The sequence below is a fragment of the Phallusia mammillata genome, unplaced genomic scaffold, assembly GCF_965637545.1.
Source record: "Phallusia mammillata unplaced genomic scaffold, kaPhaMamm4.hap1.1 HAP1_SCAFFOLD_95, whole genome shotgun sequence".
Lineage (NCBI taxonomy): Eukaryota > Metazoa > Chordata > Ascidiacea > Phlebobranchia > Ascidiidae > Phallusia > Phallusia mammillata.
In genome coordinates this window covers 1-23,898 of record NW_027648849.1, presented here as the reverse complement: position 1 = coordinate 23,898, position 23,898 = coordinate 1, and the positions used below count along the sequence as shown (strand labels likewise).

The following is a 23,898-nucleotide window of genomic DNA, read 5'->3' as shown; positions in this document are numbered from 1 at the left end:
TTGTCCGACGGCGAGCTGTGCTAAAACTCAACGTTAAAATAACGAACTGGACGCTTTTCCCGCCACCGCCCGATTTTATAAACACTCGTATGTAAATGAAACATCAAACCTCCTCAGACGCGGCGCCTCTGAGAGCAACAAGGAAACAATAGCTGTACGAGCGACGGTGGTCGAGTTTTATTCGCACGTGACGGAAATGCGAGAGAATTTCGACAAAGGCACGAGCTATAAAAGCGAACAGACGCATTTTGCAGGCATTTGACCGACGTTTGTCAGTTACTCAGTCAAAAACAGTCAACAAACTACCAGCACTATGTCAGGACGTGGTAAAGGTGGCGGCAAATCCAAGGCAAAGCCCAAAAGCAGATCGTCGCGCGCTGGCCTGCAGTTTCCAGTCGGTCGTGTGCACAGGCTTTTGCGCAACGGTAACTACTCGGACCGCGTGGGAGCTGGCGCGCCCGTCTATCTGGCCGCAGTGCTCGAATACCTAAGCGCCGAGGTGCTGGAATTGGCCGGCAACGCAGCCCGCGACAACAAGAAGACCCGCATCATCCCGCGCCACTTGCAGTTGGCCATCCGCAACGACGAGGAGCTGAACAAGCTGCTCAGCGGTGTCACCGTTGCCCAGGGCGGCGTCCTGCCCAATATACAAGCCGTCCTTCTGCCAAAGAAGACCTCCAAGAAAGCCTAAATCGACGCCCCTGTCTCGTCTCGTACGTGATGCAAAACAGAAACGGCTCATTTCAGAGCCACTCGATTTTTCGCAAAAGAGTTTGACGTGCTGTGCCCGCACCCTGGTTGCTTTCATATATCCGCTTGCGCTTCAGCGGCCCTGTCTGTTCGTTTTTTTACTCCTATTGCCCGACGCGAGCAACGAAATTACCGTTCGCCCACCTTACTGCGGACAAATACAAGTCAAGTATCTCTTTCACTGGCATTTAGGTGGCTCTGAAAAGAGCCGTTTGTGTTGTTGATTGCGCCGATGCCCCTATTTACGCGCGCTCTCCGCGGATGCGCCGAGCGAGCTGGATGTCCTTTGGCATGATGGTGACGCGCTTGGCGTGGATCGCGCACAAGTTGGTGTCCTCAAAGAGGCCGACCAGGTAGGCTTCGCTGGCTTCCTGCAGAGCCATCACGGCGCTGCTCTGGAAGCGCAGGTCGGTCTTGAAGTCCTGTGCGATCTCGCGCACCAGCCTCTGGAAGGGCAGCTTGCGGATGAGAAGTTCGGTCGACTTCTGGTAACGCCTAATCTCACGGAGGGCCACAGTTCCTGGCCTGTACCGATGGGGCTTCTTCACGCCCCCGGTAGCCGGCGCGCTCTTGCGAGCGGCCTTGGTGGCCAGTTGCTTACGTGGCGCCTTGCCTCCGGTCGACTTGCGAGCTGTTTGCTTGGTACGTGCCATTCTGCTGTCTTTTGTCTTTTTGCTCTTAGTACGGTGCTGCTGCTTCGGATGCTGCTGTCAGACTGATGAACCGGCAGTGTTCGGTCCGCGTTATATACCTTCGTGGACTCACGCCTATTGGTTTGCGAAAATTCAACTCGACCAATCAGACCTTTGATCTCGCCGCATCGGCAAAGCGGCCGCGAAACGAGGGATTTTTTTATTGGCGCAAAAATAACATCTATCGCCGCTCGTTGCCGGCTAATCAACACGAGGCCCGAGCCACTCGGCCCTTACAAATTCTCTCCCGATAAGTATGAGTGGCCCTGAAAAGGGCCGATTTTGTTGCTGCCGTTGCCGATGATTGGAAGGTGCCTAGCCTCCGAAGCCGTACAGGGTTCGTCCCTGGCGTTTCAAGGCATAGACGACGTCCAAGGCCGTGACGGTCTTCCTTTTGGCGTGCTCGGTGTAAGTGACAGCGTCGCGGATCACGTTCTCGAGAAAGACCTTCAGTACGCCGCGTGTCTCCTCGTAGATGAGACCCGAAATTCGCTTGACTCCACCACGACGGGCAAGACGTCTGATCGCAGGCTTGGTGATGCCCTGGATGTTGTCACGCAGCACCTTCCTGTGCCTCTTCGCGCCTCCCTTTCCCAATCCTTTGCCACCTTTTCCGCGTCCTGACATGTTTGCGTAGTTGCTGCTTGCTTGCGTAGTCTAAAGCGACTGTGCCGCATTCTGCGCGCCTCCCAGTTATATAGTGCCAAAACGAATATCAGCGAAGCAAGTATGTGCAACATGTCCGCATTCGGCGCACTAGAGCACAATGCTTGTTAACTGGTCGGAACAGTTAAAAGGGCTTAGTGCGGCTTGCGCGCGAAAACTTCATTTTCTCTTTGCGAAAGTGTGGGTGGCCCTGAAAAGAGCCGTTTGTGTTGAGCGGGGATCTCTACGCCGCTCCGCTCTACTTCTTGGTTGCCTTTTTGGCGGCAGGCTTTTTAGCCTGCTTCTTGGCCGCCGGTTTTTTCGACTTCACAGCAGTCTTCTTGGGTGATTTCTTTGCCGCCGGGGTCTTTTTCGCTTGCTTGACCGCCTTCTTGGGTGACGACTTCTTGCCTGCCGCCGCCTTCTTGGTGGCCGTTTGTTTGGCCGCCGGTTTCTTTTTGGGGGACTTCTTTGCATCCTTCTTGGCGGCGGGCTTTTTGGCTGCGGCCTGCTTGGGCTTATCCGCCTTCTTTGCGGCTGCCTTGGGCTTCTTCTTCTTGCCCTCGCCGGCCTGCGGTTTCACGAGCTTGAAGGAGCCGGACGCACCCTTGCTACCCCTGGTGTTTAACAACTGACCCTTTGAGGAAAGACGACGCAGCGCCTGCCTGATGTGGTGGTCGGCCCCGTCACCCACCTTGTAGTTGGCCTTGATGTACTTGGCGATCGCCTGGCGCGACGAGCCACTCCTGTCCTTTAGCTGCGTAATGGCAGCGTTGATCATCACCTGGTAGGTGGGGTGCGCCTTGGGCGCGACTGCCTTTTTGCTGGCCTGCTTCTTTCCTGCGCTCTTTGAGTCGGACATAGTGTCGTTGCTTCTGACTGGTTGACTGACAGAACAAAATGAAGTTTGCCGGGCAAGCGGCGTCGACGCCTATTTGTATGGCCTGGCCGCACTAACGCGAAACGACGTTTTGGAAGGCTCGCCGACGGGTGCGGGTGAAACTTGCAGTTTGTGCTTGAATCGCCTAAACGCGGGCCTGCCCCAGTGAGGCCCCAGGTCGCTCGGCATCGGCTTGTGCCCTGTGGTGCAGTGCGACGCTCAGGTCGCACGCCAGCGCAATTAGCGACCCGCACCGCGCCGGCGTGCTCCACGGGGGGCATCAGAGCGAGGCGTTGAGCTGTGTGAGACGCCTAGTCGAGTGTGCGCGTGGCCTAAATCCGGCTGCGGGCCCAAACAGGTTTGTTCACGGCAAGCCTGGTTTGTCACAAAAGTGGAGCCGAAGCGCCCCGGAGGTCGTGACACCCGGCGCCGTCCGCTGCTGTCGTGTGGGGTGAACTGTTGGGACCGCCAAGCCTGGGGGTTAGTACAGGTCGGACAGGGCGCCTGCGCAGCAGGGGGCAAGCTAGGCAGGTCAGTGAGCGGCCTGAAAGCGAAGCGGAATGCGAGTTTGGTTTTTACTTTGGCTCGTCGCTCCTTCACAGATCAGTGGGTTCCATTTATTATGTTTTCACACCACAGGGGATTACCAACACACAAGACTAGAAACAGTTTACGTTATGAGTGAATGTTTGAGAGCCTGCATCTCGGCTTTGCGGCGAGCAAAAAATTGTGTGACTTTTACAAATTGATTAGCATTAGCGCCAGTTAATTATGTAAGTATTAATGAATTTGTTGCAAAATCCTTCGCGGTCCGGGGCCTTTCCCGTCGGGTTGTTTTTCAGTTGCGGTCCGGTGGTGGAAGGATCGTAGATCGGCGGGTGGAACTTTTCGAGTTTTTCGAGTAGCACAAGCTGGCAGCGCTCTAGTTTTGCTTGTGATTTTGGTATTTCTCTGGCTGCTGTGGAGCATTTATTGGTGTATTTATTTGTTATTTTTGGCGGGCGCGGAAAAGCAGACGAATCATTGGCCTAAACGTCGGCAGAGAAAAAAAAACACGCAAAGGGCGCTTTCCCGCGGGCCAGTCAGTAGGCTAGTGGCGCTTTAGTGTGGGCAAATACATTTTTCGGTGTTTCGTGGTGAATTGGCTGGGACCAAAACGAGGAAAAACTACAACGGCAAGAAATCGGCAAATGACTTTAACCAGGCCGCCTTTCGGCCGTTGCAATTCTCTCTTTGAACGATCGGGTGGCTCTGAAAAGAGCCGTTTTTTGGGGCAAGGGCGGCGATGACCTCGCTCGGGTGATGAAGCCCCCCGCGGCGCTTGCTTTGGTGCTTACTTGGAGCTGGTGTACTTGGTAACGGCCTTGGTGCCTTCGGACACTGCGTGCTTGGCCAATTCGCCGGGCAGGAGCAGACGGACTGAGGTCTGGATCTCGCGGCTGCTAATAGTCCGTCGCTTGTTGTAGAGCGACAGGCGGGAAGCTTCGCCAGCAATGCGCTCGAACACGTCGTTGACGAACGAGTTCATGATGTTCATCGCTTTGCTTGAGATGCCGGTGTCTGGGTGTACCTGCTTCAGAACCTTGTAAATGTAGATGCTGAAGGTCTCGCGTCTGCGCTTTCGGCGCTTTTTGGTCTTGTCGGCCGGCGCGGCCTTCTTCACTGCCTTCTTAGTTCCTTTGCTGGCTGCCATGCTGTGCTGCCTCAGTTTAGCCTACGATCACTGCTGGTACTGAAGGTCAAAATAACGAACTAAACGCATTTCCCGCCACCGCTCGGTTTTATAAACATTTGCATGCAAATAAAGCGTCAAATCTCTTAAGAGGCGACGCTCCTCAAGAGCATGAAGGAAACAATAACTGTAGGAGCGACTGTGGTCGAATTTCATTCGCACGTGACGGAAATGCGAGAGAATTTCGACAAGGGCATGAGCTATAAGAGCGAAGATCCGTTACTCGCGGGCATTCAGTCGATTTGTTGTGTGTCAGTAACATAGTCCAGCAACAACCAGAAGTATGTCAGGACGTGGAAAAGGTGGCGGTAAGTCCAAGGCAAAGCCAAAGAGCAGATCGTCGCGCGCTGGGCTGCAGTTCCCAGTCGGTCGTGTGCACAGATTGTTGCGCAACGGCAACTACTCGGACCGGGTGGGAGCTGGTGCGCCCGTGTATCTGGCCGCGGTGCTTGAATACCTTAGCGCCGAGGTTCTCGAGTTGGCCGGCAACGCAGCCCGCGACAACAAGAAGACCCGCATCATCCCGCGCCACTTGCAGTTGGCCATCCGCAACGACGAGGAGCTGAACAAGCTGCTCAGCGGAGTCACCGTTGCGCAGGGCGGCGTCCTACCCAATATCCAGGCCGTCCTTCTGCCAAAGAAGACCTCCAAGAAAGCCTAAATCGGCGCCCGGCCAAGTACGTGGCGCGAAGCAAAAACGGCTCTTTTCAGAGCCACCTTCTTTATTCGCAAAAGAGTTTATCCCCGCCCCTTCGCATTTCGCGACGCCCATGAATTGCACAAGAAAAAGAAATAGGGTACATTCGATATAATATCCCCAATTCCAGACATTTCAACGATTTTTACATAAATTTGGCGTCATCCTTTAATTTTTCGGTCAGGCTAAAAATAAAACTCTGCACCAATCGAAATTTTATGAACTATGGGTACCGAAATTGTTCGATGCTTTTGGGACAAAAGGCCAACACACCAGCAGCAGCAAAGCGGTTTTTAGCAACTTGACATTCGCCAAAACTGTAGCACGGTCCAAAACAGCCGTTTCGGCCGTCGCAATTCCCTTTTTAAGTACTGAGGTGGCTCTGAAAAGAGCCGTTTTCGATCAAGCCCCGCGCCGCGCTTACTTGGAGCTGGTGTATTTGGTCACGGCTTTGGTGCCTTCGGACACTGCGTGCTTGGCCAATTCGCCGGGCAGGAGCAGACGGACTGAGGTCTGGATCTCGCGGCTGCTGATGGTCGATCGTTTGTTGTAGAGCGACAGTCGTGAGGCCTCGGCGGCAATGCGCTCGAACACGTCGTTGACGAACGAGTTCATGATGCCCATCGCTTTGCTTGAGATACCGGTGTCCGGGTGCACTTGCTTCAGAACCTTGTAAATGTAGATGCTGAAGGTCTCGTGTCTGCGCTTTCGGCGCTTCTTGGTCTTGTCGGCCGGTGCGGCCTTCTTCACGGCTTTTTTAGTTCCTTTGCTGGCTGCCATGCTGTCTTGCCTTAGGTTTGTCTTGTCCGACGGCGAGCTGTGCTAAAACTCAACGTTAAAATAACGAACTGGACGCTTTTCCCGCCACCGCCCGATTTTATAAACACTCGTATGTAAATGAAACATCAAACCTCCTCAGACGCGGCGCCTCTGAGAGCAACAAGGAAACAATAGCTGTACGAGCGACGGTGGTCGAGTTTTATTCGCACGTGACGGAAATGCGAGAGAATTTCGACAAAGGCACGAGCTATAAAAGCGAACAGACGCATTTTGCAGGCATTTGACCGACGTTTGTCAGTTACTCAGTCAAAAACAGTCAACAAACTACCAGCACTATGTCAGGACGTGGTAAAGGTGGCGGCAAATCCAAGGCAAAGCCCAAAAGCAGATCGTCGCGCGCTGGCCTGCAGTTTCCAGTCGGTCGTGTGCACAGGCTTTTGCGCAACGGTAACTACTCGGACCGCGTGGGAGCTGGCGCGCCCGTCTATCTGGCCGCAGTGCTCGAATACCTAAGCGCCGAGGTGCTGGAATTGGCCGGCAACGCAGCCCGCGACAACAAGAAGACCCGCATCATCCCGCGCCACTTGCAGTTGGCCATCCGCAACGACGAGGAGCTGAACAAGCTGCTCAGCGGTGTCACCGTTGCCCAGGGCGGCGTCCTGCCCAATATACAAGCCGTCCTTCTGCCAAAGAAGACCTCCAAGAAAGCCTAAATCGACGCCCCTGTCTCGTCTCGTACGTGATGCAAAACAGAAACGGCTCTTTTCAGAGCCACTCGATTTTTCGCAAAAGAGTTTGACGTGCTGTGCCCGCACCCTGGTTGCTTTCATATATCCGCTTGCGCTTCAGCGGCCCTGTCTGTTCGTTTTTTTACTCCTATTGCCCGACGCGAGCAACGAAATTACCGTTCGCCCACCTTACTGCGGACAAATACAAGTCAAGTATCTCTTTCACTGGCATTTAGGTGGCTCTGAAAAGAGCCGTTTGTGTTGTTGATTGCGCCGATGCCCCTATTTACGCGCGCTCTCCGCGGATGCGCCGAGCGAGCTGGATGTCCTTTGGCATGATGGTGACGCGCTTGGCGTGGATCGCGCACAAGTTGGTGTCCTCAAAGAGGCCGACCAGGTAGGCTTCGCTGGCTTCCTGCAGAGCCATCACGGCGCTGCTCTGGAAGCGCAGGTCGGTCTTGAAGTCCTGTGCGATCTCGCGCACCAGCCTCTGGAAGGGCAGCTTGCGGATGAGAAGTTCGGTCGACTTCTGGTAACGCCTAATCTCACGGAGGGCCACAGTTCCTGGCCTGTACCGATGGGGCTTCTTCACGCCCCCGGTAGCCGGCGCGCTCTTGCGAGCGGCCTTGGTGGCCAGTTGCTTACGTGGCGCCTTGCCTCCGGTCGACTTGCGAGCTGTTTGCTTGGTACGTGCCATTCTGCTGTCTTTTGTCTTTTTGCTCTTAGTACGGTGCTGCTGCTTCGGATGCTGCTGTCAGACTGATGAACCGGCAGTGTTCGGTCCGCGTTATATACCTTCGTGGACTCACGCCTATTGGTTTGCGAAAATTCAACTCGACCAATCAGACCTTTGATCTCGCCGCATCGGCAAAGCGGCCGCGAAACGAGGGATTTTTTTATTGGCGCAAAAATAACATCTATCGCCGCTCGTTGCCGGCTAATCAACACGAGGCCCGAGCCACTCGGCCCTTACAAATTCTCTCCCGATAAGTATGAGTGGCCCTGAAAAGGGCCGATTTTGTTGCTGCCGTTGCCGATGATTGGAAGGTGCCTAGCCTCCGAAGCCGTACAGGGTTCGTCCCTGGCGTTTCAAGGCATAGACGACGTCCAAGGCCGTGACGGTCTTCCTTTTGGCGTGCTCGGTGTAAGTGACAGCGTCGCGGATCACGTTCTCGAGAAAGACCTTCAGTACGCCGCGTGTCTCCTCGTAGATGAGACCCGAAATTCGCTTGACTCCACCACGACGGGCAAGACGTCTGATCGCAGGCTTGGTGATGCCCTGGATGTTGTCACGCAGCACCTTCCTGTGCCTCTTCGCGCCTCCCTTTCCCAATCCTTTGCCACCTTTTCCGCGTCCTGACATGTTTGCGTAGTTGCTGCTTGCTTGCGTAGTCTAAAGCGACTGTGCCGCATTCTGCGCGCCTCCCAGTTATATAGTGCCAAAACGAATATCAGCGAAGCAAGTATGTGCAACATGTCCGCATTCGGCGCACTAGAGCACAATGCTTGTTAACTGGTCGGAACAGTTAAAAGGGCTTAGTGCGGCTTGCGCGCGAAAACTTCATTTTCTCTTTGCGAAAGTGTGGGTGGCCCTGAAAAGAGCCGTTTGTGTTGAGCGGGGATCTCTACGCCGCTCCGCTCTACTTCTTGGTTGCCTTTTTGGCGGCAGGCTTTTTAGCCTGCTTCTTGGCCGCCGGTTTTTTCGACTTCACAGCAGTCTTCTTGGGTGATTTCTTTGCCGCCGGGGTCTTTTTCGCTTGCTTGACCGCCTTCTTGGGTGACGACTTCTTGCCTGCCGCCGCCTTCTTGGTGGCCGTTTGTTTGGCCGCCGGTTTCTTTTTGGGGGACTTCTTTGCATCCTTCTTGGCGGCGGGCTTTTTGGCTGCGGCCTGCTTGGGCTTATCCGCCTTCTTTGCGGCTGCCTTGGGCTTCTTCTTCTTGCCCTCGCCGGCCTGCGGTTTCACGAGCTTGAAGGAGCCGGACGCACCCTTGCTACCCCTGGTGTTTAACAACTGACCCTTTGAGGAAAGACGACGCAGCGCCTGCCTGATGTGGTGGTCGGCCCCGTCACCCACCTTGTAGTTGGCCTTGATGTACTTGGCGATCGCCTGGCGCGACGAGCCACTCCTGTCCTTTAGCTGCGTAATGGCAGCGTTGATCATCACCTGGTAGGTGGGGTGCGCCTTGGGCGCGACTGCCTTTTTGCTGGCCTGCTTCTTTCCTGCGCTCTTTGAGTCGGACATAGTGTCGTTGCTTCTGACTGGTTGACTGACAGAACAAAATGAAGTTTGCCGGGCAAGCGGCGTCGACGCCTATTTGTATGGCCTGGCCGCACTAACGCGAAACGACGTTTTGGAAGGCTCGCCGACGGGTGCGGGTGAAACTTGCAGTTTGTGCTTGAATCGCCTAAACGCGGGCCTGCCCCAGTGAGGCCCCAGGTCGCTCGGCATCGGCTTGTGCCCTGTGGTGCAGTGCGACGCTCAGGTCGCACGCCAGCGCAATTAGCGACCCGCACCGCGCCGGCGTGCTCCACGGGGGGCATCAGAGCGAGGCGTTGAGCTGTGTGAGACGCCTAGTCGAGTGTGCGCGTGGCCTAAATCCGGCTGCGGGCCCAAACAGGTTTGTTCACGGCAAGCCTGGTTTGTCACAAAAGTGGAGCCGAAGCGCCCCGGAGGTCGTGACACCCGGCGCCGTCCGCTGCTGTCGTGTGGGGTGAACTGTTGGGACCGCCAAGCCTGGGGGTTAGTACAGGTCGGACAGGGCGCCTGCGCAGCAGGGGGCAAGCTAGGCAGGTCAGTGAGCGGCCTGAAAGCGAAGCGGAATGCGAGTTTGGTTTTTACTTTGGCTCGTCGCTCCTTCACAGATCAGTGGGTTCCATTTATTATGTTTTCACACCACAGGGGATTACCAACACACAAGACTAGAAACAGTTTACGTTATGAGTGAATGTTTGAGAGCCTGCATCTCGGCTTTGCGGCGAGCAAAAAATTGTGTGACTTTTACAAATTGATTAGCATTAGCGCCAGTTAATTATGTAAGTATTAATGAATTTGTTGCAAAATCCTTCGCGGTCCGGGGCCTTTCCCGTCGGGTTGTTTTTCAGTTGCGGTCCGGTGGTGGAAGGATCGTAGATCGGCGGGTGGAACTTTTCGAGTTTTTCGAGTAGCACAAGCTGGCAGCGCTCTAGTTTTGCTTGTGATTTTGGTATTTCTCTGGCTGCTGTGGAGCATTTATTGGTGTATTTATTTGTTATTTTTGGCGGGCGCGGAAAAGCAGACGAATCATTGGCCTAAACGTCGGCAGAGAAAAAAAAACACGCAAAGGGCGCTTTCCCGCGGGCCAGTCAGTAGGCTAGTGGCGCTTTAGTGTGGGCAAATACATTTTTCGGTGTTTCGTGGTGAATTGGCTGGGACCAAAACGAGGAAAAACTACAACGGCAAGAAATCGGCAAATGACTTTAACCAGGCCGCCTTTCGGCCGTTGCAATTCTCTCTTTGAACGATCGGGTGGCTCTGAAAAGAGCCGTTTTTTGGGGCAAGGGCGGCGATGACCTCGCTCGGGTGATGAAGCCCCCCGCGGCGCTTGCTTTGGTGCTTACTTGGAGCTGGTGTACTTGGTAACGGCCTTGGTGCCTTCGGACACTGCGTGCTTGGCCAATTCGCCGGGCAGGAGCAGACGGACTGAGGTCTGGATCTCGCGGCTGCTAATAGTCCGTCGCTTGTTGTAGAGCGACAGGCGGGAAGCTTCGCCAGCAATGCGCTCGAACACGTCGTTGACGAACGAGTTCATGATGTTCATCGCTTTGCTTGAGATGCCGGTGTCTGGGTGTACCTGCTTCAGAACCTTGTAAATGTAGATGCTGAAGGTCTCGCGTCTGCGCTTTCGGCGCTTTTTGGTCTTGTCGGCCGGCGCGGCCTTCTTCACTGCCTTCTTAGTTCCTTTGCTGGCTGCCATGCTGTGCTGCCTCAGTTTAGCCTACGATCACTGCTGGTACTGAAGGTCAAAATAACGAACTAAACACATTTCCCGCCACCGCTCGGTTTTATAAACATTTGCATGCAAATAAAGCGTCAAATCTCTTAAGAGGCGACGCTCCTCAAGAGCATGAAGGAAACAATAACTGTAGGAGCGACTGTGGTCGAATTTCATTCGCACGTGACGGAAATGCGAGAGAATTTCGACAAGGGCATGAGCTATAAGAGCGAAGATCCGTTACTCGCGGGCATTCAGTCGATTTGTTGTGTGTCAGTAACATAGTCCAGCAACAACCAGAAGTATGTCAGGACGTGGAAAAGGTGGCGGTAAGTCCAAGGCAAAGCCAAAGAGCAGATCGTCGCGCGCTGGGCTGCAGTTCCCAGTCGGTCGTGTGCACAGATTGTTGCGCAACGGCAACTACTCGGACCGGGTGGGAGCTGGTGCGCCCGTGTATCTGGCCGCGGTGCTTGAATACCTTAGCGCCGAGGTTCTCGAGTTGGCCGGCAACGCAGCCCGCGACAACAAGAAGACCCGCATCATCCCGCGCCACTTGCAGTTGGCCATCCGCAACGACGAGGAGCTGAACAAGCTGCTCAGCGGAGTCACCGTTGCGCAGGGCGGCGTCCTACCCAATATCCAGGCCGTCCTTCTGCCAAAGAAGACCTCCAAGAAAGCCTAAATCGGCGCCCGGCCAAGTACGTGGCGCGAAGCAAAAACGGCTCTTTTCAGAGCCACCTTCTTTATTCGCAAAAGAGTTTATCCCCGCCCCTTCGCATTTCGCGACGCCCATGAATTGCACAAGAAAAAGAAATAGGGTACATTCGATATAATATCCCCAATTCCAGACATTTCAACGATTTTTACATAAATTTGGCGTCATCCTTTAATTTTTCGGTCAGGCTAAAAATAAAACTCTGCACCAATCGAAATTTTATGAACTATGGGTACCGAAATTGTTCGATGCTTTTGGGACAAAAGGCCAACACACCAGCAGCAGCAAAGCGGTTTTTAGCAACTTGACATTCGCCAAAACTGTAGCACGGTCCAAAACAGCCGTTTCGGCCGTCGCAATTCCCTTTTTAAGTACTGAGGTGGCTCTGAAAAGAGCCGTTTTCGATCAAGCCCCGCGCCGCGCTTACTTGGAGCTGGTGTATTTGGTCACGGCTTTGGTGCCTTCGGACACTGCGTGCTTGGCCAATTCGCCGGGCAGGAGCAGACGGACTGAGGTCTGGATCTCGCGGCTGCTGATGGTCGATCGTTTGTTGTAGAGCGACAGTCGTGAGGCCTCGGCGGCAATGCGCTCGAACACGTCGTTGACGAACGAGTTCATGATGCCCATCGCTTTGCTTGAGATACCGGTGTCCGGGTGCACTTGCTTCAGAACCTTGTAAATGTAGATGCTGAAGGTCTCGTGTCTGCGCTTTCGGCGCTTCTTGGTCTTGTCGGCCGGTGCGGCCTTCTTCACGGCTTTTTTAGTTCCTTTGCTGGCTGCCATGCTGTCTTGCCTTAGGTTTGTCTTGTCCGACGGCGAGCTGTGCTAAAACTCAACGTTAAAATAACGAACTGGACGCTTTTCCCGCCACCGCCCGATTTTATAAACACTCGTATGTAAATGAAACATCAAACCTCCTCAGACGCGGCGCCTCTGAGAGCAACAAGGAAACAATAGCTGTACGAGCGACGGTGGTCGAGTTTTATTCGCACGTGACGGAAATGCGAGAGAATTTCGACAAAGGCACGAGCTATAAAAGCGAACAGACGCATTTTGCAGGCATTTGACCGACGTTTGTCAGTTACTCAGTCAAAAACAGTCAACAAACTACCAGCACTATGTCAGGACGTGGTAAAGGTGGCGGCAAATCCAAGGCAAAGCCCAAAAGCAGATCGTCGCGCGCTGGCCTGCAGTTTCCAGTCGGTCGTGTGCACAGGCTTTTGCGCAACGGTAACTACTCGGACCGCGTGGGAGCTGGCGCGCCCGTCTATCTGGCCGCAGTGCTCGAATACCTAAGCGCCGAGGTGCTGGAATTGGCCGGCAACGCAGCCCGCGACAACAAGAAGACCCGCATCATCCCGCGCCACTTGCAGTTGGCCATCCGCAACGACGAGGAGCTGAACAAGCTGCTCAGCGGTGTCACCGTTGCCCAGGGCGGCGTCCTGCCCAATATACAAGCCGTCCTTCTGCCAAAGAAGACCTCCAAGAAAGCCTAAATCGACGCCCCTGTCTCGTCTCGTACGTGATGCAAAACAGAAACGGCTCTTTTCAGAGCCACTCGATTTTTCGCAAAAGAGTTTGACGTGCTGTGCCCGCACCCTGGTTGCTTTCATATATCCGCTTGCGCTTCAGCGGCCCTGTCTGTTCGTTTTTTTACTCCTATTGCCCGACGCGAGCAACGAAATTACCGTTCGCCCACCTTACTGCGGACAAATACAAGTCAAGTATCTCTTTCACTGGCATTTAGGTGGCTCTGAAAAGAGCCGTTTGTGTTGTTGATTGCGCCGATGCCCCTATTTACGCGCGCTCTCCGCGGATGCGCCGAGCGAGCTGGATGTCCTTTGGCATGATGGTGACGCGCTTGGCGTGGATCGCGCACAAGTTGGTGTCCTCAAAGAGGCCGACCAGGTAGGCTTCGCTGGCTTCCTGCAGAGCCATCACGGCGCTGCTCTGGAAGCGCAGGTCGGTCTTGAAGTCCTGTGCGATCTCGCGCACCAGCCTCTGGAAGGGCAGCTTGCGGATGAGAAGTTCGGTCGACTTCTGGTAACGCCTAATCTCACGGAGGGCCACAGTTCCTGGCCTGTACCGATGGGGCTTCTTCACGCCCCCGGTAGCCGGCGCGCTCTTGCGAGCGGCCTTGGTGGCCAGTTGCTTACGTGGCGCCTTGCCTCCGGTCGACTTGCGAGCTGTTTGCTTGGTACGTGCCATTCTGCTGTCTTTTGTCTTTTTGCTCTTAGTACGGTGCTGCTGCTTCGGATGCTGCTGTCAGACTGATGAACCGGCAGTGTTCGGTCCGCGTTATATACCTTCGTGGACTCACGCCTATTGGTTTGCGAAAATTCAACTCGACCAATCAGACCTTTGATCTCGCCGCATCGGCAAAGCGGCCGCGAAACGAGGGATTTTTTTATTGGCGCAAAAATAACATCTATCGCCGCTCGTTGCCGGCTAATCAACACGAGGCCCGAGCCACTCGGCCCTTACAAATTCTCTCCCGATAAGTATGAGTGGCCCTGAAAAGGGCCGATTTTGTTGCTGCCGTTGCCGATGATTGGAAGGTGCCTAGCCTCCGAAGCCGTACAGGGTTCGTCCCTGGCGTTTCAAGGCATAGACGACGTCCAAGGCCGTGACGGTCTTCCTTTTGGCGTGCTCGGTGTAAGTGACAGCGTCGCGGATCACGTTCTCGAGAAAGACCTTCAGTACGCCGCGTGTCTCCTCGTAGATGAGACCCGAAATTCGCTTGACTCCACCACGACGGGCAAGACGTCTGATCGCAGGCTTGGTGATGCCCTGGATGTTGTCACGCAGCACCTTCCTGTGCCTCTTCGCGCCTCCCTTTCCCAATCCTTTGCCACCTTTTCCGCGTCCTGACATGTTTGCGTAGTTGCTGCTTGCTTGCGTAGTCTAAAGCGACTGTGCCGCATTCTGCGCGCCTCCCAGTTATATAGTGCCAAAACGAATATCAGCGAAGCAAGTATGTGCAACATGTCCGCATTCGGCGCACTAGAGCACAATGCTTGTTAACTGGTCGGAACAGTTAAAAGGGCTTAGTGCGGCTTGCGCGCGAAAACTTCATTTTCTCTTTGCGAAAGTGTGGGTGGCCCTGAAAAGAGCCGTTTGTGTTGAGCGGGGATCTCTACGCCGCTCCGCTCTACTTCTTGGTTGCCTTTTTGGCGGCAGGCTTTTTAGCCTGCTTCTTGGCCGCCGGTTTTTTCGACTTCACAGCAGTCTTCTTGGGTGATTTCTTTGCCGCCGGGGTCTTTTTCGCTTGCTTGACCGCCTTCTTGGGTGACGACTTCTTGCCTGCCGCCGCCTTCTTGGTGGCCGTTTGTTTGGCCGCCGGTTTCTTTTTGGGGGACTTCTTTGCATCCTTCTTGGCGGCGGGCTTTTTGGCTGCGGCCTGCTTGGGCTTATCCGCCTTCTTTGCGGCTGCCTTGGGCTTCTTCTTCTTGCCCTCGCCGGCCTGCGGTTTCACGAGCTTGAAGGAGCCGGACGCACCCTTGCTACCCCTGGTGTTTAACAACTGACCCTTTGAGGAAAGACGACGCAGCGCCTGCCTGATGTGGTGGTCGGCCCCGTCACCCACCTTGTAGTTGGCCTTGATGTACTTGGCGATCGCCTGGCGCGACGAGCCACTCCTGTCCTTTAGCTGCGTAATGGCAGCGTTGATCATCACCTGGTAGGTGGGGTGCGCCTTGGGCGCGACTGCCTTTTTGCTGGCCTGCTTCTTTCCTGCGCTCTTTGAGTCGGACATAGTGTCGTTGCTTCTGACTGGTTGACTGACAGAACAAAATGAAGTTTGCCGGGCAAGCGGCGTCGACGCCTATTTGTATGGCCTGGCCGCACTAACGCGAAACGACGTTTTGGAAGGCTCGCCGACGGGTGCGGGTGAAACTTGCAGTTTGTGCTTGAATCGCCTAAACGCGGGCCTGCCCCAGTGAGGCCCCAGGTCGCTCGGCATCGGCTTGTGCCCTGTGGTGCAGTGCGACGCTCAGGTCGCACGCCAGCGCAATTAGCGACCCGCACCGCGCCGGCGTGCTCCACGGGGGGCATCAGAGCGAGGCGTTGAGCTGTGTGAGACGCCTAGTCGAGTGTGCGCGTGGCCTAAATCCGGCTGCGGGCCCAAACAGGTTTGTTCACGGCAAGCCTGGTTTGTCACAAAAGTGGAGCCGAAGCGCCCCGGAGGTCGTGACACCCGGCGCCGTCCGCTGCTGTCGTGTGGGGTGAACTGTTGGGACCGCCAAGCCTGGGGGTTAGTACAGGTCGGACAGGGCGCCTGCGCAGCAGGGGGCAAGCTAGGCAGGTCAGTGAGCGGCCTGAAAGCGAAGCGGAATGCGAGTTTGGTTTTTACTTTGGCTCGTCGCTCCTTCACAGATCAGTGGGTTCCATTTATTATGTTTTCACACCACAGGGGATTACCAACACACAAGACTAGAAACAGTTTACGTTATGAGTGAATGTTTGAGAGCCTGCATCTCGGCTTTGCGGCGAGCAAAAAATTGTGTGACTTTTACAAATTGATTAGCATTAGCGCCAGTTAATTATGTAAGTATTAATGAATTTGTTGCAAAATCCTTCGCGGTCCGGGGCCTTTCCCGTCGGGTTGTTTTTCAGTTGCGGTCCGGTGGTGGAAGGATCGTAGATCGGCGGGTGGAACTTTTCGAGTTTTTCGAGTAGCACAAGCTGGCAGCGCTCTAGTTTTGCTTGTGATTTTGGTATTTCTCTGGCTGCTGTGGAGCATTTATTGGTGTATTTATTTGTTATTTTTGGCGGGCGCGGAAAAGCAGACGAATCATTGGCCTAAACGTCGGCAGAGAAAAAAAAACACGCAAAGGGCGCTTTCCCGCGGGCCAGTCAGTAGGCTAGTGGCGCTTTAGTGTGGGCAAATACATTTTTCGGTGTTTCGTGGTGAATTGGCTGGGACCAAAACGAGGAAAAACTACAACGGCAAGAAATCGGCAAATGACTTTAACCAGGCCGCCTTTCGGCCGTTGCAATTCTCTCTTTGAACGATCGGGTGGCTCTGAAAAGAGCCGTTTTTTGGGGCAAGGGCGGCGATGACCTCGCTCGGGTGATGAAGCCCCCCGCGGCGCTTGCTTTGGTGCTTACTTGGAGCTGGTGTACTTGGTAACGGCCTTGGTGCCTTCGGACACTGCGTGCTTGGCCAATTCGCCGGGCAGGAGCAGACGGACTGAGGTCTGGATCTCGCGGCTGCTAATAGTCCGTCGCTTGTTGTAGAGCGACAGGCGGGAAGCTTCGCCAGCAATGCGCTCGAACACGTCGTTGACGAACGAGTTCATGATGTTCATCGCTTTGCTTGAGATGCCGGTGTCTGGGTGTACCTGCTTCAGAACCTTGTAAATGTAGATGCTGAAGGTCTCGCGTCTGCGCTTTCGGCGCTTTTTGGTCTTGTCGGCCGGCGCGGCCTTCTTCACTGCCTTCTTAGTTCCTTTGCTGGCTGCCATGCTGTGCTGCCTCAGTTTAGCCTACGATCACTGCTGGTACTGAAGGTCAAAATAACGAACTAAACGCATTTCCCGCCACCGCTCGGTTTTATAAACATTTGCATGCAAATAAAGCGTCAAATCTCTTAAGAGGCGACGCTCCTCAAGAGCATGAAGGAAACAATAACTGTAGGAGCGACTGTGGTCGAATTTCATTCGCACGTGACGGAAATGCGAGAGAATTTCGACAAGGGCATGAGCTATAAGAGCGAAGATCCGTTACTCGCGGGCATTCAGTCGATTTGTTGTGTGTCAGTAACATAGTCCAGCAACAACCAGAAGTATGTCAGGACGTGGAAAAGGTGGCGGTAAGTCCAAGGCAAAGCCAAAGAGCAGATCGTCGCGCGCTGGGCTGCAGTTCCCAGTCGGTCGTGTGCACAGATTGTTGCGCAACGGCAACTACTCGGACCGGGTGGGAGCTGGTGCGCCCGTGTATCTGGCCGCGGTGCTTGAATACCTTAGCGCCGAGGTTCTCGAGTTGGCCGGCAACGCAGCCCGCGACAACAAGAAGACCCGCATCATCCCGCGCCACTTGCAGTTGGCCATCCGCAACGACGAGGAGCTGAACAAGCTGCTCAGCGGAGTCACCGTTGCGCAGGGCGGCGTCCTACCCAATATCCAGGCCGTCCTTCTGCCAAAGAAGACCTCCAAGAAAGCCTAAATCGGCGCCCGGCCAAGTACGTGGCGCGAAGCAAAAACGGCTCTTTTCAGAGCCACCTTCTTTATTCGCAAAAGAGTTTATCCCCGCCCCTTCGCATTTCGCGACGCCCATGAATTGCACAAGAAAAAGAAATAGGGTACATTCGATATAATATCCCCAATTCCAGACATTTCAACGATTTTTACATAAATTTGGCGTCATCCTTTAATTTTTCGGTCAGGCTAAAAATAAAACTCTGCACCAATCGAAATTTTATGAACTATGGGTACCGAAATTGTTCGATGCTTTTGGGACAAAAGGCCAACACACCAGCAGCAGCAAAGCGGTTTTTAGCAACTTGACATTCGCCAAAACTGTAGCACGGTCCAAAACAGCCGTTTCGGCCGTCGCAATTCCCTTTTTAAGTACTGAGGTGGCTCTGAAAAGAGCCGTTTTCGATCAAGCCCCGCGCCGCGCTTACTTGGAGCTGGTGTATTTGGTCACGGCTTTGGTGCCTTCGGACACTGCGTGCTTGGCCAATTCGCCGGGCAGGAGCAGACGGACTGAGGTCTGGATCTCGCGGCTGCTGATGGTCGATCGTTTGTTGTAGAGCGACAGTCGTGAGGCCTCGGCGGCAATGCGCTCGAACACGTCGTTGACGAACGAGTTCATGATGCCCATCGCTTTGCTTGAGATACCGGTGTCCGGGTGCACTTGCTTCAGAACCTTGTAAATGTAGATGCTGAAGGTCTCGTGTCTGCGCTTTCGGCGCTTCTTGGTCTTGTCGGCCGGTGCGGCCTTCTTCACGGCTTTTTTAGTTCCTTTGCTGGCTGCCATGCTGTCTTGCCTTAGGTTTGTCTTGTCCGACGGCGAGCTGTGCTAAAACTCAACGTTAAAATAACGAACTGGACGCTTTTCCCGCCACCGCCCGATTTTATAAACACTCGTATGTAAATGAAACATCAAACCTCCTCAGACGCGGCGCCTCTGAGAGCAACAAGGAAACAATAGCTGTACGAGCGACGGTGGTCGAGTTTTATTCGCACGTGACGGAAATGCGAGAGAATTTCGACAAAGGCACGAGCTATAAAAGCGAACAGACGCATTTTGCAGGCATTTGACCGACGTTTGTCAGTTACTCAGTCAAAAACAGTCAACAAACTACCAGCACTATGTCAGGACGTGGTAAAGGTGGCGGCAAATCCAAGGCAAAGCCCAAAAGCAGATCGTCGCGCGCTGGCCTGCAGTTTCCAGTCGGTCGTGTGCACAGGCTTTTGCGCAACGGTAACTACTCGGACCGCGTGGGAGCTGGCGCGCCCGTCTATCTGGCCGCAGTGCTCGAATACCTAAGCGCCGAGGTGCTGGAATTGGCCGGCAACGCAGCCCGCGACAACAAGAAGACCCGCATCATCCCGCGCCACTTGCAGTTGGCCATCCGCAACGACGAGGAGCTGAACAAGCTGCTCAGCGGTGTCACCGTTGCCCAGGGCGGCGTCCTGCCCAATATACAAGCCGTCCTTCTGCCAAAGAAGACCTCCAAGAAAGCCTAAATCGACGCCCCTGTCTCGTCTCGTACGTGATGCAAAACAGAAACGGCTCTTTTCAGAGCCACTCGATTTTTCGCAAAAGAGTTTGACGTGCTGTGCCCGCACCCTGGTTGCTTTCATATATCCGCTTGCGCTTCAGCGGCCCTGTCTGTTCGTTTTTTTACTCCTATTGCCCGACGCGAGCAACGAAATTACCGTTCGCCCACCTTACTGCGGACAAATACAAGTCAAGTATCTCTTTCACTGGCATTTAGGTGGCTCTGAAAAGAGCCGTTTGTGTTGTTGATTGCGCCGATGCCCCTATTTACGCGCGCTCTCCGCGGATGCGCCGAGCGAGCTGGATGTCCTTTGGCATGATGGTGACGCGCTTGGCGTGGATCGCGCACAAGTTGGTGTCCTCAAAGAGGCCGACCAGGTAGGCTTCGCTGGCTTCCTGCAGAGCCATCACGGCGCTGCTCTGGAAGCGCAGGTCGGTCTTGAAGTCCTGTGCGATCTCGCGCACCAGCCTCTGGAAGGGCAGCTTGCGGATGAGAAGTTCGGTCGACTTCTGGTAACGCCTAATCTCACGGAGGGCCACAGTTCCTGGCCTGTACCGATGGGGCTTCTTCACGCCCCCGGTAGCCGGCGCGCTCTTGCGAGCGGCCTTGGTGGCCAGTTGCTTACGTGGCGCCTTGCCTCCGGTCGACTTGCGAGCTGTTTGCTTGGTACGTGCCATTCTGCTGTCTTTTGTCTTTTTGCTCTTAGTACGGTGCTGCTGCTTCGGATGCTGCTGTCAGACTGATGAACCGGCAGTGTTCGGTCCGCGTTATATACCTTCGTGGACTCACGCCTATTGGTTTGCGAAAATTCAACTCGACCAATCAGACCTTTGATCTCGCCGCATCGGCAAAGCGGCCGCGAAACGAGGGATTTTTTTATTGGCGCAAAAATAACATCTATCGCCGCTCGTTGCCGGCTAATCAACACGAGGCCCGAGCCACTCGGCCCTTACAAATTCTCTCCCGATAAGTATGAGTGGCCCTGAAAAGGGCCGATTTTGTTGCTGCCGTTGCCGATGATTGGAAGGTGCCTAGCCTCCGAAGCCGTACAGGGTTCGTCCCTGGCGTTTCAAGGCATAGACGACGTCCAAGGCCGTGACGGTCTTCCTTTTGGCGTGCTCGGTGTAAGTGACAGCGTCGCGGATCACGTTCTCGAGAAAGACCTTCAGTACGCCGCGTGTCTCCTCGTAGATGAGACCCGAAATTCGCTTGACTCCACCACGACGGGCAAGACGTCTGATCGCAGGCTTGGTGATGCCCTGGATGTTGTCACGCAGCACCTTCCTGTGCCTCTTCGCGCCTCCCTTTCCCAATCCTTTGCCACCTTTTCCGCGTCCTGACATGTTTGCGTAGTTGCTGCTTGCTTGCGTAGTCTAAAGCGACTGTGCCGCATTCTGCGCGCCTCCCAGTTATATAGTGCCAAAACGAATATCAGCGAAGCAAGTATGTGCAACATGTCCGCATTCGGCGCACTAGAGCACAATGCTTGTTAACTGGTCGGAACAGTTAAAAGGGCTTAGTGCGGCTTGCGCGCGAAAACTTCATTTTCTCTTTGCGAAAGTGTGGGTGGCCCTGAAAAGAGCCGTTTGTGTTGAGCGGGGATCTCTACGCCGCTCCGCTCTACTTCTTGGTTGCCTTTTTGGCGGCAGGCTTTTTAGCCTGCTTCTTGGCCGCCGGTTTTTTCGACTTCACAGCAGTCTTCTTGGGTGATTTCTTTGCCGCCGGGGTCTTTTTCGCTTGCTTGACCGCCTTCTTGGGTGACGACTTCTTGCCTGCCGCCGCCTTCTTGGTGGCCGTTTGTTTGGCCGCCGGTTTCTTTTTGGGGGACTTCTTTGCATCCTTCTTGGCGGCGGGCTTTTTGGCTGCGGCCTGCTTGGGCTTATCCGCCTTCTTTGCGGCTGCCTTGGGCTTCTTCTTCTTGCCCTCGCCGGCCTGCGGTTTCACGAGCTTGAAGGAGCCGGACGCACCCTTGCTACCCCTGGTGTTTAACAACTGACCCTTTGAGGAAAGACGACGCAGCGCCTGCCTGATGTGGTGGTCAGCCCCGTCACCCACCTTGTAGTTGGCCTTGATGTACTTGGCGATCGCCTGGCGCGACGAGCCACTCCTGTCCTTTAGCTGCGTAATGGCAGCGTTGATCATCACCTGGTAGGTGGGGTGCGCCTTGGGCGCGACTGCCTTTTTGCTGGCCTGCTTCTTTCCTGCGCTCTTTGAGTCGGACATAGTGTCGTTGCTTCTGACTGGTTGACTGACAGAACAAAATGAAGTTTGCCGGGCAAGCGGCGTCGACGCCTATTTGTATGGCCTGGCCGCACTAACGCGAAACGACGTTTTGGAAGGCTCGCCGACGGGTGCGGGTGAAACTTGCAGTTTGTGCTTGAATCGCCTAAACGCGGGCCTGCCCCAGTGAGGCCCCAGGTCGCTCGGCATCGGCTTGTGCCCTGTGGTGCAGTGCGACGCTCAGGTCGCACGCCAGCGCAATTAGCGACCCGCACCGCGCCGGCGTGCTCCACGGGGGGCATCAGAGCGAGGCGTTGAGCTGTGTGAGACGCCTAGTCGAGTGTGCGCGTGGCCTAAATCCGGCTGCGGGCCCAAACAGGTTTGTTCACGGCAAGCCTGGTTTGTCACAAAAGTGGAGCCGAAGCGCCCCGGAGGTCGTGACACCCGGCGCCGTCCGCTGCTGTCGTGTGGGGTGAACTGTTGGGACCGCCAAGCCTGGGGGTTAGTACAGGTCGGACAGGGCGCCTGCGCAGCAGGGGGCAAGCTAGGCAGGTCAGTGAGCGGCCTGAAAGCGAAGCGGAATGCGAGTTTGGTTTTTACTTTGGCTCGTCGCTCCTTCACAGATCAGTGGGTTCCATTTATTATGTTTTCACACCACAGGGGATTACCAACACACAAGACTAGAAACAGTTTACGTTATGAGTGAATGTTTGAGAGCCTGCATCTCGGCTTTGCGGCGAGCAAAAAATTGTGTGACTTTTACAAATTGATTAGCATTAGCGCCAGTTAATTATGTAAGTATTAATGAATTTGTTGCAAAATCCTTCGCGGTCCGGGGCCTTTCCCGTCGGGTTGTTTTTCAGTTGCGGTCCGGTGGTGGAAGGATCGTAGATCGGCGGGTGGAACTTTTCGAGTTTTTCGAGTAGCACAAGCTGGCAGCGCTCTAGTTTTGCTTGTGATTTTGGTATTTCTCTGGCTGCTGTGGAGCATTTATTGGTGTATTTATTTGTTATTTTTGGCGGGCGCGGAAAAGCAGACGAATCATTGGCCTAAACGTCGGCAGAGAAAAAAAAACACGCAAAGGGCGCTTTCCCGCGGGCCAGTCAGTAGGCTAGTGGCGCTTTAGTGTGGGCAAATACATTTTTCGGTGTTTCGTGGTGAATTGGCTGGGACCAAAACGAGGAAAAACTACAACGGCAAGAAATCGGCAAATGACTTTAACCAGGCCGCCTTTCGGCCGTTGCAATTCTCTCTTTGAACGATCGGGTGGCTCTGAAAAGAGCCGTTTTTTGGGGCAAGGGCGGCGATGACCTCGCTCGGGTGATGAAGCCCCCCGCGGCGCTTGCTTTGGTGCTTACTTGGAGCTGGTGTACTTGGTAACGGCCTTGGTGCCTTCGGACACTGCGTGCTTGGCCAATTCGCCGGGCAGGAGCAGACGGACTGAGGTCTGGATCTCGCGGCTGCTAATAGTCCGTCGCTTGTTGTAGAGCGACAGGCGGGAAGCTTCGCCAGCAATGCGCTCGAACACGTCGTTGACGAACGAGTTCATGATGTTCATCGCTTTGCTTGAGATGCCGGTGTCTGGGTGTACCTGCTTCAGAACCTTGTAAATGTAGATGCTGAAGGTCTCGCGTCTGCGCTTTCGGCGCTTTTTGGTCTTGTCGGCCGGCGCGGCCTTCTTCACTGCCTTCTTAGTTCCTTTGCTGGCTGCCATGCTGTGCTGCCTCAGTTTAGCCTACGATCACTGCTGGTACTGAAGGTCAAAATAACGAACTAAACGCATTTCCCGCCACCGCTCGGTTTTATAAACATTTGCATGCAAATAAAGCGTCAAATCTCTTAAGAGGCGACGCTCCTCAAGAGCATGAAGGAAACAATAACTGTAGGAGCGACTGTGGTCGAATTTCATTCGCACGTGACGGAAATGCGAGAGAATTTCGACAAGGGCATGAGCTATAAGAGCGAAGATCCGTTACTCGCGGGCATTCAGTCGATTTGTTGTGTGTCAGTAACATAGTCCAGCAACAACCAGAAGTATGTCAGGACGTGGAAAAGGTGGCGGTAAGTCCAAGGCAAAGCCAAAGAGCAGATCGTCGCGCGCTGGGCTGCAGTTCCCAGTCGGTCGTGTGCACAGATTGTTGCGCAACGGCAACTACTCGGACCGGGTGGGAGCTGGTGCGCCCGTGTATCTGGCCGCGGTGCTTGAATACCTTAGCGCCGAGGTTCTCGAGTTGGCCGGCAACGCAGCCCGCGACAACAAGAAGACCCGCATCATCCCGCGCCACTTGCAGTTGGCCATCCGCAACGACGAGGAGCTGAACAAGCTGCTCAGCGGAGTCACCGTTGCGCAGGGCGGCG

The 23,898-nt window shown here is 54.7% G+C and overlaps 27 protein-coding genes across 27 annotated transcripts; 8 read left to right on the top strand and 19 right to left on the bottom strand.

The window, feature by feature from the left end:
• Positions 1-155: 155 nt before the first annotated feature.
• Positions 156-1,478, bottom strand: LOC145207168 (histone H3). The gene has a single exon (XM_080078634.1). The coding sequence runs from the start codon at positions 1,401-1,403 to the stop codon at positions 993-995; it is 411 nt and encodes a 136-aa protein (XP_079934760.1). The 5' UTR covers positions 1,404-1,478; the 3' UTR covers positions 156-992.
• On the top strand, positions 314-691 carry LOC145207175 (histone H2A). The gene has a single exon (XM_080078641.1). The coding sequence runs from the start codon at positions 314-316 to the stop codon at positions 689-691; it is 378 nt and encodes a 125-aa protein (XP_079934767.1).
• Positions 1,479-1,555: 77 nt separating the features above from the next.
• Positions 1,556-2,327, bottom strand: LOC145207190 (histone H4). Its single transcript, XM_080078656.1, has one exon. It carries the CDS (start codon positions 2,067-2,069, stop codon positions 1,758-1,760), a length of 312 nt encoding a protein of 103 aa, XP_079934782.1. The 5' UTR covers positions 2,070-2,327; the 3' UTR covers positions 1,556-1,757.
• Positions 2,292-3,025, bottom strand: LOC145207162 (uncharacterized). The gene has a single exon (XM_080078627.1). It carries the CDS (start codon positions 2,947-2,949, stop codon positions 2,347-2,349), a length of 603 nt encoding a protein of 200 aa, XP_079934753.1. The 5' UTR covers positions 2,950-3,025; the 3' UTR covers positions 2,292-2,346.
• A 544-nt stretch (positions 3,026-3,569) lies between these two features.
• On the bottom strand, positions 3,570-4,660 carry LOC145207183 (histone H2B.2-like). Its single transcript, XM_080078650.1, has one exon. The coding sequence runs from the start codon at positions 4,658-4,660 to the stop codon at positions 4,301-4,303; it is 360 nt and encodes a 119-aa protein (XP_079934776.1). The 3' UTR covers positions 3,570-4,300.
• A 322-nt stretch (positions 4,661-4,982) lies between these two features.
• LOC145207174 (histone H2A) lies at positions 4,983-5,418 on the top strand. The gene has a single exon (XM_080078640.1). The coding sequence runs from the start codon at positions 4,983-4,985 to the stop codon at positions 5,358-5,360; it is 378 nt and encodes a 125-aa protein (XP_079934766.1). The 3' UTR covers positions 5,361-5,418.
• A 43-nt stretch (positions 5,419-5,461) lies between these two features.
• On the bottom strand, positions 5,462-6,176 carry LOC145207179 (histone H2B.1-like). The gene has a single exon (XM_080078645.1). It carries the CDS (start codon positions 6,174-6,176, stop codon positions 5,817-5,819), a length of 360 nt encoding a protein of 119 aa, XP_079934771.1. The 3' UTR covers positions 5,462-5,816.
• Positions 6,177-6,353: 177 nt separating this feature from the next.
• Positions 6,354-7,676, bottom strand: LOC145207167 (histone H3). The gene has a single exon (XM_080078633.1). The coding sequence runs from the start codon at positions 7,599-7,601 to the stop codon at positions 7,191-7,193; it is 411 nt and encodes a 136-aa protein (XP_079934759.1). The 5' UTR covers positions 7,602-7,676; the 3' UTR covers positions 6,354-7,190.
• On the top strand, positions 6,512-6,889 carry LOC145207172 (histone H2A). Its single transcript, XM_080078637.1, has one exon. The coding sequence runs from the start codon at positions 6,512-6,514 to the stop codon at positions 6,887-6,889; it is 378 nt and encodes a 125-aa protein (XP_079934763.1).
• Positions 7,677-7,753: 77 nt separating the features above from the next.
• LOC145207189 (histone H4) lies at positions 7,754-8,525 on the bottom strand. The gene has a single exon (XM_080078655.1). The coding sequence runs from the start codon at positions 8,265-8,267 to the stop codon at positions 7,956-7,958; it is 312 nt and encodes a 103-aa protein (XP_079934781.1). The 5' UTR covers positions 8,268-8,525; the 3' UTR covers positions 7,754-7,955.
• Positions 8,490-9,698, bottom strand: LOC145207163 (uncharacterized). The gene has a single exon (XM_080078629.1). The coding sequence runs from the start codon at positions 9,145-9,147 to the stop codon at positions 8,545-8,547; it is 603 nt and encodes a 200-aa protein (XP_079934755.1). The 5' UTR covers positions 9,148-9,698; the 3' UTR covers positions 8,490-8,544.
• A 69-nt stretch (positions 9,699-9,767) lies between these two features.
• Positions 9,768-10,916, bottom strand: LOC145207185 (histone H2B.2-like). The gene has a single exon (XM_080078652.1). The coding sequence runs from the start codon at positions 10,856-10,858 to the stop codon at positions 10,499-10,501; it is 360 nt and encodes a 119-aa protein (XP_079934778.1). The 5' UTR covers positions 10,859-10,916; the 3' UTR covers positions 9,768-10,498.
• Positions 10,917-11,180: 264 nt separating this feature from the next.
• Positions 11,181-11,616, top strand: LOC145207176 (histone H2A). The gene has a single exon (XM_080078642.1). The coding sequence runs from the start codon at positions 11,181-11,183 to the stop codon at positions 11,556-11,558; it is 378 nt and encodes a 125-aa protein (XP_079934768.1). The 3' UTR covers positions 11,559-11,616.
• A 43-nt stretch (positions 11,617-11,659) lies between these two features.
• On the bottom strand, positions 11,660-12,374 carry LOC145207180 (histone H2B.1-like). Its single transcript, XM_080078647.1, has one exon. The coding sequence runs from the start codon at positions 12,372-12,374 to the stop codon at positions 12,015-12,017; it is 360 nt and encodes a 119-aa protein (XP_079934773.1). The 3' UTR covers positions 11,660-12,014.
• Positions 12,375-12,551: 177 nt separating this feature from the next.
• LOC145207166 (histone H3) lies at positions 12,552-13,874 on the bottom strand. The gene has a single exon (XM_080078632.1). The coding sequence runs from the start codon at positions 13,797-13,799 to the stop codon at positions 13,389-13,391; it is 411 nt and encodes a 136-aa protein (XP_079934758.1). The 5' UTR covers positions 13,800-13,874; the 3' UTR covers positions 12,552-13,388.
• On the top strand, positions 12,710-13,087 carry LOC145207171 (histone H2A). The gene has a single exon (XM_080078636.1). The coding sequence runs from the start codon at positions 12,710-12,712 to the stop codon at positions 13,085-13,087; it is 378 nt and encodes a 125-aa protein (XP_079934762.1).
• A 77-nt stretch (positions 13,875-13,951) lies between the features above and the next one.
• Positions 13,952-14,723, bottom strand: LOC145207188 (histone H4). Its single transcript, XM_080078654.1, has one exon. It carries the CDS (start codon positions 14,463-14,465, stop codon positions 14,154-14,156), a length of 312 nt encoding a protein of 103 aa, XP_079934780.1. The 5' UTR covers positions 14,466-14,723; the 3' UTR covers positions 13,952-14,153.
• On the bottom strand, positions 14,688-15,421 carry LOC145207161 (uncharacterized). Its single transcript, XM_080078626.1, has one exon. It carries the CDS (start codon positions 15,343-15,345, stop codon positions 14,743-14,745), a length of 603 nt encoding a protein of 200 aa, XP_079934752.1. The 5' UTR covers positions 15,346-15,421; the 3' UTR covers positions 14,688-14,742.
• A 544-nt stretch (positions 15,422-15,965) lies between these two features.
• On the bottom strand, positions 15,966-17,056 carry LOC145207182 (histone H2B.2-like). The gene has a single exon (XM_080078649.1). It carries the CDS (start codon positions 17,054-17,056, stop codon positions 16,697-16,699), a length of 360 nt encoding a protein of 119 aa, XP_079934775.1. The 3' UTR covers positions 15,966-16,696.
• A 322-nt stretch (positions 17,057-17,378) lies between these two features.
• LOC145207173 (histone H2A) lies at positions 17,379-17,814 on the top strand. The gene has a single exon (XM_080078638.1). The coding sequence runs from the start codon at positions 17,379-17,381 to the stop codon at positions 17,754-17,756; it is 378 nt and encodes a 125-aa protein (XP_079934764.1). The 3' UTR covers positions 17,757-17,814.
• Positions 17,815-17,857: 43 nt separating this feature from the next.
• LOC145207178 (histone H2B.1-like) lies at positions 17,858-18,572 on the bottom strand. The gene has a single exon (XM_080078644.1). It carries the CDS (start codon positions 18,570-18,572, stop codon positions 18,213-18,215), a length of 360 nt encoding a protein of 119 aa, XP_079934770.1. The 3' UTR covers positions 17,858-18,212.
• Positions 18,573-18,749: 177 nt separating this feature from the next.
• Positions 18,750-20,072, bottom strand: LOC145207165 (histone H3). Its single transcript, XM_080078631.1, has one exon. The coding sequence runs from the start codon at positions 19,995-19,997 to the stop codon at positions 19,587-19,589; it is 411 nt and encodes a 136-aa protein (XP_079934757.1). The 5' UTR covers positions 19,998-20,072; the 3' UTR covers positions 18,750-19,586.
• LOC145207169 (histone H2A) lies at positions 18,908-19,285 on the top strand. Its single transcript, XM_080078635.1, has one exon. The coding sequence runs from the start codon at positions 18,908-18,910 to the stop codon at positions 19,283-19,285; it is 378 nt and encodes a 125-aa protein (XP_079934761.1).
• A 77-nt stretch (positions 20,073-20,149) lies between the features above and the next one.
• Positions 20,150-20,921, bottom strand: LOC145207186 (histone H4). The gene has a single exon (XM_080078653.1). It carries the CDS (start codon positions 20,661-20,663, stop codon positions 20,352-20,354), a length of 312 nt encoding a protein of 103 aa, XP_079934779.1. The 5' UTR covers positions 20,664-20,921; the 3' UTR covers positions 20,150-20,351.
• Positions 20,886-21,670, bottom strand: LOC145207164 (uncharacterized). The gene has a single exon (XM_080078630.1). It carries the CDS (start codon positions 21,541-21,543, stop codon positions 20,941-20,943), a length of 603 nt encoding a protein of 200 aa, XP_079934756.1. The 5' UTR covers positions 21,544-21,670; the 3' UTR covers positions 20,886-20,940.
• A 493-nt stretch (positions 21,671-22,163) lies between these two features.
• LOC145207184 (histone H2B.2-like) lies at positions 22,164-23,254 on the bottom strand. The gene has a single exon (XM_080078651.1). It carries the CDS (start codon positions 23,252-23,254, stop codon positions 22,895-22,897), a length of 360 nt encoding a protein of 119 aa, XP_079934777.1. The 3' UTR covers positions 22,164-22,894.
• A 322-nt stretch (positions 23,255-23,576) lies between these two features.
• LOC145207160 (histone H2A type 2-B) lies at positions 23,577-23,892 on the top strand (the record flags this gene model as incomplete). Its single annotated transcript, XM_080078625.1, has 1 exon — positions 23,577-23,892. A coding segment is annotated over exon 1 (316 nt), but the record flags the coding sequence as incomplete, so codon positions are not given.
• Positions 23,893-23,898: the final 6 nt, after the last annotated feature.

Bases quoted from the DNA above. Each gene is read 5' to 3' on its own strand.
- LOC145207175 (XM_080078641.1), top strand. From the start codon at position 314: ATGTCAGGACGTGGTAAAGGTGGCGGCAAATCCAAGGCAAAGCCCAAA.
- LOC145207168 (XM_080078634.1), bottom strand. From the start codon at position 1,403: ATGGCACGTACCAAGCAAACAGCTCGCAAGTCGACCGGAGGCAAGGCG.
- LOC145207190 (XM_080078656.1), bottom strand. From the start codon at position 2,069: ATGTCAGGACGCGGAAAAGGTGGCAAAGGATTGGGAAAGGGAGGCGCG.
- LOC145207162 (XM_080078627.1), bottom strand. From the start codon at position 2,949: ATGTCCGACTCAAAGAGCGCAGGAAAGAAGCAGGCCAGCAAAAAGGCA.
- LOC145207183 (XM_080078650.1), bottom strand. From the start codon at position 4,660: ATGGCAGCCAGCAAAGGAACTAAGAAGGCAGTGAAGAAGGCCGCGCCG.
- LOC145207174 (XM_080078640.1), top strand. From the start codon at position 4,983: ATGTCAGGACGTGGAAAAGGTGGCGGTAAGTCCAAGGCAAAGCCAAAG.
- LOC145207179 (XM_080078645.1), bottom strand. From the start codon at position 6,176: ATGGCAGCCAGCAAAGGAACTAAAAAAGCCGTGAAGAAGGCCGCACCG.
- LOC145207172 (XM_080078637.1), top strand. From the start codon at position 6,512: ATGTCAGGACGTGGTAAAGGTGGCGGCAAATCCAAGGCAAAGCCCAAA.
- LOC145207167 (XM_080078633.1), bottom strand. From the start codon at position 7,601: ATGGCACGTACCAAGCAAACAGCTCGCAAGTCGACCGGAGGCAAGGCG.
- LOC145207189 (XM_080078655.1), bottom strand. From the start codon at position 8,267: ATGTCAGGACGCGGAAAAGGTGGCAAAGGATTGGGAAAGGGAGGCGCG.
- LOC145207163 (XM_080078629.1), bottom strand. From the start codon at position 9,147: ATGTCCGACTCAAAGAGCGCAGGAAAGAAGCAGGCCAGCAAAAAGGCA.
- LOC145207185 (XM_080078652.1), bottom strand. From the start codon at position 10,858: ATGGCAGCCAGCAAAGGAACTAAGAAGGCAGTGAAGAAGGCCGCGCCG.
- LOC145207176 (XM_080078642.1), top strand. From the start codon at position 11,181: ATGTCAGGACGTGGAAAAGGTGGCGGTAAGTCCAAGGCAAAGCCAAAG.
- LOC145207180 (XM_080078647.1), bottom strand. From the start codon at position 12,374: ATGGCAGCCAGCAAAGGAACTAAAAAAGCCGTGAAGAAGGCCGCACCG.
- LOC145207171 (XM_080078636.1), top strand. From the start codon at position 12,710: ATGTCAGGACGTGGTAAAGGTGGCGGCAAATCCAAGGCAAAGCCCAAA.
- LOC145207166 (XM_080078632.1), bottom strand. From the start codon at position 13,799: ATGGCACGTACCAAGCAAACAGCTCGCAAGTCGACCGGAGGCAAGGCG.
- LOC145207188 (XM_080078654.1), bottom strand. From the start codon at position 14,465: ATGTCAGGACGCGGAAAAGGTGGCAAAGGATTGGGAAAGGGAGGCGCG.
- LOC145207161 (XM_080078626.1), bottom strand. From the start codon at position 15,345: ATGTCCGACTCAAAGAGCGCAGGAAAGAAGCAGGCCAGCAAAAAGGCA.
- LOC145207182 (XM_080078649.1), bottom strand. From the start codon at position 17,056: ATGGCAGCCAGCAAAGGAACTAAGAAGGCAGTGAAGAAGGCCGCGCCG.
- LOC145207173 (XM_080078638.1), top strand. From the start codon at position 17,379: ATGTCAGGACGTGGAAAAGGTGGCGGTAAGTCCAAGGCAAAGCCAAAG.
- LOC145207178 (XM_080078644.1), bottom strand. From the start codon at position 18,572: ATGGCAGCCAGCAAAGGAACTAAAAAAGCCGTGAAGAAGGCCGCACCG.
- LOC145207169 (XM_080078635.1), top strand. From the start codon at position 18,908: ATGTCAGGACGTGGTAAAGGTGGCGGCAAATCCAAGGCAAAGCCCAAA.
- LOC145207165 (XM_080078631.1), bottom strand. From the start codon at position 19,997: ATGGCACGTACCAAGCAAACAGCTCGCAAGTCGACCGGAGGCAAGGCG.
- LOC145207186 (XM_080078653.1), bottom strand. From the start codon at position 20,663: ATGTCAGGACGCGGAAAAGGTGGCAAAGGATTGGGAAAGGGAGGCGCG.
- LOC145207164 (XM_080078630.1), bottom strand. From the start codon at position 21,543: ATGTCCGACTCAAAGAGCGCAGGAAAGAAGCAGGCCAGCAAAAAGGCA.
- LOC145207184 (XM_080078651.1), bottom strand. From the start codon at position 23,254: ATGGCAGCCAGCAAAGGAACTAAGAAGGCAGTGAAGAAGGCCGCGCCG.